This window comes from Cenococcum geophilum (genome assembly GCF_001692895.1).
Source record: "Cenococcum geophilum 1.58 unplaced genomic scaffold K441scaffold_80, whole genome shotgun sequence".
NCBI lineage: Eukaryota > Fungi > Ascomycota > Dothideomycetes > Gloniales > Gloniaceae > Cenococcum > Cenococcum geophilum.
The window spans coordinates 420,142-432,357 of NW_027137638.1; the positions used below are offsets into that span (position 1 = coordinate 420,142).

Here is a 12,216-nt window from a genome sequence, read left to right on the forward strand (position 1 = left end):
TTTAAGTTAGGACTTTATAGTTTGGCCTTTATTATAGACGGCTTAGAGACGGCTCTTAACGCTAGTTAGGAAAGTTATATATATAAAGAGGTACTAGAAGGTTCCTGCTATATTAAGGTCTTTAGGGTACTCTAGGCTACTTCTAATTGCCTAGGCAATATAGGTATAGGAGGTATTAAAGAGGTAGGCGAGTGCTTTACGTATATTCGCTAACGGGGTATTATCTATATTATAGTCGCCTATTTTAAGGGATCTATGTAAGACAATTAAAGTCTATAAGGCTAGCGTTAGTACTAAGATTGTTTATAACTGTGCTGGGGTTGTTTAGGACTTATAGTATTATCGGTTACGCTAGGTTGCAATTATACTAGGAAAACGGAAATAATAGACTAGGAAAAAATAAAGGTTATAACGGGGCGCAATTAGGGATACTATATCCGCCCCACGGACTATTCGCTTACGCTTATACGCAGCTTAACGGAACACCGAGCTCAACGGAACACGAGCCCCACCATATAATTTTAAAGCCGTGTATTTCTACGTAGGCTATATATATATATAGAAATCCTTAGTAGAGCACCTTAAGTAATAGCCTAGCTACAATCCTGCCAAATATTACGAGTCTAAGGCCTCTACACGTTGTGTAGCGTCCTCCTTTGCCTACTTCTTTACCGCACATGCAGCCGCCCTACCTGCCTTCTCTGCTTCCTTTTGAACTCGTTATGATACTTTAAGCCGTCCATCTACTGTAGATATTAAGCCTCCCTTTTGAACAACCCGTTGGTTAGTCTTTTGACGCTTTGCGCGGGCGCGTACCGCTACCTGCATTAAATGCAGGTCCTCCTCTGCCAATAAGCAAAGCATAATATTCTTCTTAGCGCTCTTGCAAAGCATTAATAAAGGATTCCTTACCCTATTAGGCTGCTTAATAATAAAGCTACAAATCCGGTTTATTGTTATCTGCAAGCTATATAGTGTATTAGGTGTTTATAGCACTATAGGTTATAGCCGCGGTAGTTATAGTGTTATAGGTGGTGGCGTAAATAGATACACTATAGTTGTTTAATATCGCAATCTAGTTAATATAACCTTAGGATTATATGGAATAAGGCTAGTTTTTACCCATCCTAATAGGATAGATAAGGATTTAAATATAGCTATATAAATTTAGTGTAGAGCGTAGAGGAATTTAACAGTATTAAAGTTTATACAGCCTGTTCGTATAGCTATCTTAACAGCCAATCTATAGTAGTGCTTAAACGGCTAGAAGAGAACAATATTAAGCGGTTATAGAAAGTGGCTTATATAGGGCGAAATAGCTAATAGATATATATTCTTCTCCTTATAATATTTTACAAATTTCTTTATAAGGTGTAAACCATGGCTATCTAGTAATAGCAGCTAATGCGCACCTATCTGTCAAGCAGCGCTTTACCTATTAAAGTGCTGAATCCAATTAAATGCGAGGTTGTTATTTAAATAACCTTTAGTTTAAGCGCCTAGCATATAGTTACTAGGTATGCTTATATTATTAAGGTATTAATATATAATTTGTTGGCCCTTAATAATAACTGCTAGAGTAAGTATAACTCTATTACTAGATATAGCCTCTAACACCAACGCGAAATCGCGATTTGTCTTACTGGTTAAGTATATTCTCTTAGTGTCTAATATACGCGTAATTATTTACTAGCTGCTACTAATTCTAATATAAAATCTAGACTTATTAAAGTTGTATTTGTCGTATAGTTAAATACCCTATTACTCCTTCGTATTCCTATACAAAGTATACTATTCCTATATCGCGGTAGGATTGTTTATAGCAGCTTAATTAATCTCTATAGGCTTCTACTTAACCTTATACACTATTAGGTTTCGTTTAAGGAATCTCTTAGTCCAGTCACGTCTAAGAGTAGGTAGTTCGGTGCCATTAGGCGCATAGAGCTTAAGGATACGCTGCGCGCAATTATGGACTTGGTGGAACAGCGCGCCAACTTTAAGGCGGTCCATTTAATTAATATAGGATAGGAGCATAGCCTCCTGGTGTTAATTGAGCATCTTATTACTGCTAGGCCTCTACATCTTGCTTTTAATGCCGTTAACGCGGTTATAGACACGTTTAAACGGCGCGTTATATAGGCGGGCTACTAATCGAATATTGGGTGTTTCTATGCGTGATAACTCACGAAGTGCATCTTACACGCGTATTTTAATAATTTCGGATTCTATAGGCATAGTTGTGGTGGTTCAATTGTATAAGGAACTAGGTAAGGCTTAATCTTAGGTACACGTTCCGTTGAGCTCGGTGTTCCGTTAAGCTGCGTAGGACTATAAGCGTAAGCGAATAGTCCGTGGGGCGGATAAACTGTTATAGTGCTGCAATGAAGTAGACTAAATAACTACGTTGTGGTATAAAGAGGAGAAGAAGGTAAAAGGGGGTATTGTATATAAATAGTAGGGCTAGCCGCTAAGGCGCTAGTGGCGGGCTAGCTAATAGTAGGAAATAGTATGAGATAGTACGAGATAGTATAGAACAGTATGCGTCAGGTCAGTGCCGTAATACTTAGCGGCCTCTGCCGCCGCTATTAGTTATCCCTATTTAACGCTTTTCTTACCGTATTCTTTAAGAGCTTTGTAAGAGGCTGTCTATACAAAATTCTCTTAATTAAGGTCTTCCTTCCTGCCTTAACCCACGCAGAACACGTGACGTCCTTATTATTTATCCTCTTTAGCTTATATCCATGTTCTACTACCGGCTTTAGTATAATCTGGCTTATAGGGATATAAGACTATATAAGCTTTAGAACTTAAATAGAAAACTTAAAGAGGGTGCGGATAAGCTTCTAAAGGAAGGCTTTATGGCTAGCTTTATGCGGTCAGCCTGGGGTAGCGAAGGAGGATAATTTATAATAGTTAGTGGCAACTATATAAAGGAGGAAGTTAAATAGAGGCTTCTAGGTCTTTTAGTGCCGTCTTAAAGATAAATAGTAAGATCTTATTTAATCTATATTATTAACACCTTTTACAAAGTAATTATAAAGGTTAAATACTGTTAGAATATATAGCAAAGCTCTTAGCTAATCGCTAAAGAGCTTGCGAGTTTATAAAGCTCCATTAGCTATTTTAAAAGGTTGTTGTTAAAGCCTTAATATTTATTTAGTAGCTAGTAATATATAATATTATTAGCAACCTAGAGCCTCAGTATTTAAATAAATATACTTTTACCAACAGTACTTATAAATAAGATGATTTTAAAGTCTTTTTAAGCAAGCTCTAATACCTAGCCGTTATTTAAAAGCTCTATATATAGTGTACCCTAAGAAATCTAGCCTTTATGTATTAATTTAAGGTTAATAAGGCTGGGGCTTATATGCTTCTTACGTTTTAGTATAAATCCTCTTGCTTCTTACGCTGTGTTTTAACTGTTTTAACTATTCTAGCTGCCCTAATTCCCTCCTTACAAAGTCTTTATAGTAGTTTAATACTAGTAAAAAGGTTATTAAGCTAGACGACGTGCTGGTGTGGAGGATATAGGCGTTCTTTAGGTTTAACGTCTTCCTATAACAGTAAGTTAAGCACTACTACTTCTGTTTTTGTAAAACTATCTTTAATAAAAGACGTATCTAAATTATACGGGCCTTTGCTAGTATCTTTTGTATAAAATATCTAAGAACGTAGCCTTAATTGCCTAGTATCTATATCTTAAAGCCCTTAGGTATAGGTTTAGTTGGAATATTTATAATCTCGCTCGCGTGACCAGTAAATCGTTTAATCTATTTATTAATAGTAAGGTAGATTCTAGGCTTATAGAGCTTCTAGTAACGGAGCTATAAGTAATTACTAAGGTCCTTTACTCGCTGGAAGGTGTTTTAGAAAGGCTAATTATCTTATTCCTTTGGTTTTATATAGTAGAAGTAACAATTAAGCTACTCCTAGCAGTTGCAGCTTATAAAGTCCCTAACGCCGTAAATTAGGCTATCGCTTGGGGGGCTGTTTCAGTAGTCCTCTGTTAATGGTTTAGTATAAATGCCTATATAAAATAAAACGGCTAAGTACGCAAGGAGCTTCTACCTACATATTAGTTTTCACGGCTAAGGGAAGTCTTTTAGCTAACGCTTTGGGGGAGTTGGATAAAGCTTTATATTTTAATTTATAAACTCCACCAGCTTATCTAAGAGCTTATCTATAAAGAAGAGCTTAAATATTGTATAAGGATCGCTTACATTAATATTCTCTAGTATATTAGGACGTCTATAGGTGGCGTTATTATTAATAGGAACTGGGTTAAAGTTAGGGAGTACTAACGGCTTAGGGGGAGGCTTTTTCTTTGGCCGTGTCGCCTATTTAGGGTATTAAGTCTATAAAACAAAGCCCTTGTTCGTCCGTCGCCTCCCCTTTGCTCCTCCGTCCGTCGTCACAAGGGCGCCGCCGGTTGTATACCCCCTAAAGACACGTCACCACGACGCTAGCTACCACAACCAGTCTGCCACAGAGCAGACGACCCAGACGACCCCTTCTACAACTGTCTGCCGCAGGGCAGACGACCCCTTCTACAACTGTCTGCCACAGAGCAGACGACCCCTTCTACAACCGTCTGCCGCAGAGCAGACGACCCTTCTACAACTGTCTGCCGCAGGGCAGACGACCCCTTCTACAACTGTCTGCCGCAGGGCAGACGACCTCTTCTACAACCTGTCTGCCGCAGGGCAGACGACCTCTTCTACAACTGTCTGCCGCAGAGCAGACGACCTCCTCTACAACTGTCTGCCGCAGGGCAGACGACCTCCTCTACAACTGTCTGCCGCAGGGCAGACGACCTCCTCTACAACTAGTCTGCCGCAGGGCAGACGACCTCCTCTACAACCAGTCTGCTGCAGAGTAGACAACCTCCTACAACCAGTCTACAGCCGTTATACTGTAGACAACCTCTACTACAACCGGTCTATAGCTGTCGCGCTATAGGCAATCAAACTATAGAGGACCGCAGGCGTACCGTAGGCGCACCGTAGGCGTACCGCAGACGATGCACTGCTAGGGTAGCTATAGTAGGGGATAGGGGAAGGGGACCGGCCCGNGTTACCATTAGCACGTTAAATATAAGGTGTATAGGCNAATTGGTGTTTATACCCTATACAGACAACCTCNNGAAAANTTTCCTATNGGAGTGGGTTTATGTAACGAGGTTCGCCCTTATAAAATACTATTAGTAGGTTACTTTTAGGGAGAGTACCTACTAATTACTAATTCCCTACCCATTTCTTTAGCAAGGAGGAGGAATAGGGTACAGAATAAAACAGTCNTATAGGGGTAATTGGTAGCTACTTTNAAGCTAGTAAGCTATATGGTTTCTCTTATTTCTTATATGCAAAACTACGTTAAAAATCTATCTTTTAGAGCGCTTTTTCTACTCTAGGAACGGCAGAATACGGCAGAAATAGATAAAAGAGCTAGGATTTCCTTAGTGCGATTTTCTTAGTGTAAACTGGACCATAGTGAGCAAAATACCAGGACGAAAAAACACCAGTCGCTAGAGCTCCCCTAGCATTTTAAAACCGGGCTAGAGTGTCCACTTAGCTACTAGTATATGTTAAGCTGCCTAGAAAGGATTTATATATATAGAACTATAGCGCCATAGCCTAGAGGCTGCATGCGCAGTATTGTACGTAGTATAATACAATCGGATATTAAAAAAAATAAAAAAAAAGCCCTTGTTGTTGGATTTGCGATTCCGCACCATCTTAGTGTTGTATTTAATATCTAAAATTTAGTCTATCTATAAGAGCCCCATAAGCTTCAATTTTGGTATTCTGGCAAAATGATAACCGCCTATAAACATAGCTTTCTAGTTGGTTGCGCACGGGCCACCACTTTACGGACAGAGTTATCGGTGTAAGGGATAGTATATTATTGTCCCTTTATACATATATATTATCTACTAGTCTAGTTTCCTTTACCACGTGGTTACTTTAACTACCTTTATAGTCTCTAGTAAAATAACCTTATTTTCCGCAATTTATATAAGCTCCTTCTTTAAACTATTTTTCTTACTATAAAGTCCGCCTAAATATCTTCTACTACTAAGATCCCTAGGTCTTTAATTATTTATAAGCTCTCTAAAACAATTATCTCTAATAAAGGTAGCTAGTTTATCTCTATATTTTAGAAAAAACTAACTACCTAACTCCGTATTAAAGCACTATTATTTATAGTATACTATTTAGAAACGGATAGTTAAACAGAATGTATAAATACTATAATAGAATAATATATTTAGATATACACGTTATATCTATAGGATAACTAGATTAATTAGCTTACTATAAGGGGATCTTGTAGATAGGGGGCTATAAGGACACGATTGGAACAGGATAGATTGGTAAAAGAGACGAATTCTTAAGGAGGTAAGGCCTCTGGGATCGTGGAGACTATATACTACGGGTACGTGCCTCCGGCACGTGACTGGCGACTATTTAAAGGGCGTCTAGGGGTTATCCTAAGGGCAACCCAAGGTGTCCGCAATAATATCCCTTACATTACCCCCCCCCCTTCTTACGGTCGGCCCCTAATCGCCATTACCTTACAATAGGGAGATTATAAGGGCTTGTCCCAGAAGAGGTTTAAAGAGATATTAAAGAGGTGTTAGTATACCGCTGTATATTATCTATCTATCTAACCCCTACTTTAAACTCCTGAAAAACCTTAATAAGGAAAAAATATAACTAGAGAAAAGATATAAGGATTGCTAGGAGACCTATTAAAAGCCTACTAAAAGTATGCCGGTGACTACCTAGGCTAATATAGGGATTTTTATATAACTTTGCTTCTAAGCCTTTATGCCGGTCTATAATTAATTATAAGTATTATAGGCAATTTGGTGTTCTAGTATAGTTTCGTAGAACCTTTAGTATGGGATTTAATATACGGAGCCTTGGCTTGCCGTTGTCTTTAACTACTAAGATGTAGTCTATAATCTTTTCTTATAATCCTTTTTTTATAATCCCCTACGTCACTAACGCATTACTCCCGCATTTGCCCTTAGGCTATTAGATGCGGTTAAGGTATTAATTAGTTAGTTAAAGAGACTTATCTCTTAAGATTTAGTATATATGGTTTTAAATCTAGTGGTCCTGTGTTGTATATTTAGCGTAGCTCTATTACCTAGTAAATAGGGATATTTTGCGATAGCAATTATAGCTATTATACGATTATTAAGAACGTCTATAACGTTGTTCCTTAATACTGTAGTATTATTTTAGGTCTAATTTAACCTATATACGTTTTTAATTTGACGTCTTAATTGCCTTCCCTTGGCCGCGTAGTTAGTTTTTGTAAGGAAGTAATGGTTAAATAATTTATACGCGTGTTTTCTTTCTTCTAAATAGCGCTATTATAACGGAGTTATATTAGTAAGGTTGCGGCTATTTACCGAAAGGGTATTGGACGGTAAAGTATAAAGACACTTTGCTCATTGAGCTTAATCCTTTTCCTTAACACTTTACTTCCTATTATTAACCTTCGTCCAATTTAGACGTATCTTTAATATATTATTAAAATTTTCTTCTTTTTCATTATTAATTTAATATGCCTCTTCGTTCTCCTACTAACTGCTCTTCTAAGCAAATTCTATAGTGTATTCTAGCCTTGCCTTTGTATATAGAACCTTAACCCCCGCTAACCCGCAACTGGTGCTAGTCCTACCTAAATGATTTTGCCTATACGTCTTTAAAAGACTAGAAATCTAATAATAGGATTTTAGAGGCTTATAATAAGACGCACTGCGTTAGATCTAATACCTTTAGTCCTTATAATTAATGCATACGTACTAAGAGCGGCAGTTACGTTAAGGTAAGCTTTTCTATCCTTAATAGATTTCCATTACTGACTTTAATAGCCTAGGCCTAAGTGGCGACGTTCCTTTAATATCCTTAACTACTATATCGCCCGGGCTTTCTCCTATTTAAGCGCTAATGCTAAACATCCAGGTCGCATTTAAGACTATACTATAGCTATCTACACCGCCTATAATTCTTAGCAAGCTAGTTAGTAACGCCTAATGCAAGAGTAAGGTTGGTATACTAAGGATAGAGTGCGGGATAGGGGTGATAAGAAGAAGGTTGCTGTCTACTATAGGAAGGAGTTTGCGCATGCGTGTTAAGTTTCAAAAGAGTATAATATAATGCGGTATTAGGTAGGTTACCCTTTGGGTACCTAGCGGATAGGTAACTAATAGTTACTGTAGTAAGGTCTTGGTGGTTTTAGACTGTGCTAGCTAGCTAACGTCTCTGTTTATTCTAGGCTTAGGCGTATCTTTATTAACTATAAGCTTACTCCCTAAGAGCTTTATTAGTATTGGTTTAGACCTAATATTAGTGTTAAGCGTTTAAAAGTCTCTGTTCTAGCTATACCTTATTATCCTGCCCCTGTTTTTATACCTACCCATACCTCTACTAAGGGTTTTAGGTCTTATTCTCGTTAGCTATCCCTTAGAGGGCCAATAGATACTAATCCTACTCCTAAGGATAAGGTATAGTGGCTTTTTAGATTAGGTATTTGGGATTTGTTCTTATATATAGTAGCAATTAAGGACCTTAATTAGGTACTTAGGAAGGCCTTAGAAGGCTTTTAGGAAGGGCTTAGAAGCCTTAGGAATAATATTCCTGGTATAGATTAATAAATGGGAATGCAATTCTAGCAAAATGCCCTATTAACTCTATACTATGTACGTGAAAAGGCTAAGGACCCGTCCTGCTTTAGGCCGTAGCCCTATCCCTATAGTTTCTGGAGCCTGTCCGTTCTATATCCGATTTAACCTATTTACTCTTTTTATAAGCTTTCTTTATAGGTTGCGATAACACCATAGTGTTAGAGCGCTTTCTATAACTTATAAATTGTAGACCTTAGTCCTAATATTCTTTTAGAATATCTTTATAATATTTAAGGTGATCCTCTGGTTCCTATATAAAGTCCTTAGCGGGCTAGCCTAGCCATTTAACTTTAAATTAAAGCTTGTTCTTGACAGACTTATAGCATAGTATAGCTTTAACCTTGTACCGCTTGCCTACCACCTTAGGGTGTTTAATTAGGCCTAGACGGAAGTTCTTTTCCGGCGATAGTTTATGCTATAGCTTTAGTAGGTTTATGTAAAACACTAGATGCATATAGGCTATAAATAGGGGTAGCTAGAGATAATAGGCTAGCTTACTAATTTGTTCCTTAACTTAGAAGGGACTTAGGTATTTTATATTAAGCTTCTTTAATGGTTAACGGGTTTTAATATTTGTTAAACGTAATAGAACCTTATCGCCCACTCCGAAATACTTATCCTAGTACTTACAGTTATACTAAAGTCTCTGCTACTCTTAGGCATCTTATAAGCTCTACTTTGCATACTTTTATTACTCCTCCTATTCCTGGAGGTATCCTTATACTCTCTAGTAGATGTCCTTAGACTTCCCGGTAGGATCCTATAACTAATTATACGGCCTTAGCTAGTAATTGTTGGGTATACTATTAAACCTAAATAGCTAGACGCTATAGGCAATCTGGATTGGTGCATACTTATATAATATATATTGCTTTAAATTGTAAGCGTACTCCACGTACGGAAGTAGCTCGCACTAGTTATCTTGCTGGTAGTTTAAATATATCCGTAAGTAAGACTCTAGTTCCTAGTTCTGGCGTTCCGTTTACCTATCCGTCTATAAATAAAAGGCCGTACTATAATGGTGGTCTATCTTTAAATAGAAGCATAGATCCGACTAGTACTAACTTATAAAGACGCTTCCCCTATTAGTAATAATAGAGTGCGGCTAATTTACTTTAAGAAAGCATTTCTCCTTAATTAGGTTGGTAAGCTCTTATACGTTAATTGTCTTATTAATAGGAAGGTATTAAACGTACTTTAAAAACCTATTAATAAGTACAAGGACCAAATTGTATATTCGTCCTTAGCTATCTTTAGATAGCGGGAGATCTATAATAAAGTCTATAGCGTAATATTGCTATAGCTTACTAGCGGGGGAAACTAATTTAAGTAGACCCTATGGCTTATGCCTGCGGATCTTATATACTTAACACTTCTTATAATGGCTAATGTACTCCTTTACTTCCTAATTGAGCCTTAGCTAATAGTATTTGCGTTAAAGTAATTCTACTGTCTTTGCTTAACTATAGTGGCCGCCTAAAGGATTATCGTAATTCTTTATAAGAATCTTCTATTGTAGATTTGCTTCTTATAGCACCTAAACCTTACCACCTCTATATAGTAGGCCTATTGGGTCTAGTTCCTAATAGTAGCGCCTAGTAGCTTCCTTTCCATTACGTTTCTGGTCTACTTCCGTATTAAGGATAGTATAGGAAGTATTTCTCCGTTGCACCTTATGGATAAGGTCCGTTAATCTTTTAGATAGTTTTTAGGTAAAAGCTATTTCGTCCCGTACTACTCTAAGTATAAGACTAGATAGTACTATAGATCTTATAACTCTTTAATACGCGTACATTAGGAAGGCCGCTATAAAGTTAAAGTCCTTTAGTTATTATAGGGCTCCGAGTTCCGATTGCTCTATGGCTTTGCTATTAGTTTAAGGGGATAGCTTAGTAATTAGAGATAGTATATTACTAGGTTCCAAGAATGTATTAGGGACGTCCTGTTTAGGTATATTTGGACCCTTATTAGTAATGGACTAGGTACTAGCTAAAATATTAGTAAAAACCAATAGGGCTTATACCGCCTAAGACTTAGTATATAGAGCTGTAGGTGCTTAAGTATTTTATACCTAGAGCTTGTTCTATAATATAGGGAGTAAGATATCTATTATCTGTTTTCCTTCTCCCGTTTTAAAGCCTTTGGTATAGTCTAGCTGTTATAACGATTTATTAGTAGGGTTGTTTTCCCCTAGCTTGTATTTAATCTTAAAATTAAACCGCGTAAGCTCCTTTGCCTATCTGGCTTATTAAGGTATAAGCTCCTTTATAGTTATAAAGTAGCGTAAATTATAGTGATCTGAAAGTATACGAGTGGTATGGCTTGCGTGCTTAAGGTAGTGTCGCTACTATTTAAAGCAGTTAACTATGGCCAGCAGTTCCTTGTCGTGGGTATAATACCTAACTTTAGGTCCCTAGAATTTTCTGCTATAAAATGCTACTAGTCTCTAATAGAGCTGGGTAGCGTCTAGATGCCTATTGGGTTATAGTAGGATACTAGTAAGGGCAAAATTTAATACATTAGTGATTATTATTAATAGCTAATCTGGGTTAAAATGCCGTAGTAATAAAGCTTCTATAAACTTTATATAAAGTTCCTAAAAGGCCTCCTAAACCTTTCCGGGCTATAACTATAGCTTATACTATTTAGTTAGTCCCTTCTTAGTTTTCTTTCTTACCGCCTTTAAGCTTTTTACTCCTTAGGTTAGGTCTTAGGAAGCTTCTATAATATAGTTAGATAGGTATTAGGCGACGTCTAAGTAATTATAAATAAAGCGCCTATAGAAATTGGTAAAGCCTAGGAACACTTAAATATCCTAGTAGCTCTTTGGCTCTAGCTACTTCTAGATTATCTACACCCATACTAGATCTATAACTATACCTATAGGCGTTATAATATAACCTAGGAACTTAACCTGCTTAGTGTTAAAGATATACTTTAACACCTTAGCGTAGAGGCCCTAATTATCTAAACGTTCCAGCACTTCGCGGACGTGTTGCTCGTGTTAATCCTTGTTTTCTAAGTAGATTAAGATATTATCTAAATAGATAACGTATATGTAGTTAACTAGTCCCCCTAAGGCTTTGTAAATGTATAATTGGAATGTCGCAGGCGTATTAGCTAGCCTAAAAAGCATTACTAGATACTTAAAGTGGCCGTATTAGGTCTTAAAAGCGGTCTTCTATTTATCCCCTTTTTTAATACGGAGCCTATAGTAGGCGTCTTATAGATCTAGCTTCGTGAAGATCTTCGCCCTAGATAGTTAATTTAGCATTTTACTAACCAGTAGTAGTGGGTAACGGTTCTTAATTGTAATCTTATTAAGACCGCGATAGTCTATACATAGCCTTATAGTTCTATCTAGTTTTAGAACGAAGAGGATTAGTGCGCCTGACGGCAACTTATTAGGCTAGATCTACCCCTTTTCTAGTAACCTATTAAGGTACTTCTATAGGATTTTAAGCTCTTTACGCGAGAGGTTGTAGATAGGAAGGTTTAATGGTTATTTGCCT

The 12,216-nt window shown here is 37.2% G+C and overlaps 1 protein-coding gene across 1 annotated transcript; it reads right to left on the reverse strand.

Annotated features, from left to right (window-relative positions):
• Nucleotides 1-1,848: 1,848 nt before the first annotated feature.
• Nucleotides 1,849-2,010, reverse strand: K441DRAFT_592722 (uncharacterized protein; the record flags this gene model as incomplete). Its single annotated transcript, XM_067644895.1, has 1 exon — nucleotides 1,849-2,010. One exon carries the CDS (start codon nucleotides 2,008-2,010, stop codon nucleotides 1,849-1,851), a length of 162 nt encoding a protein of 53 aa, XP_067497261.1.
• Nucleotides 2,011-12,216: the final 10,206 nt, after the last annotated feature.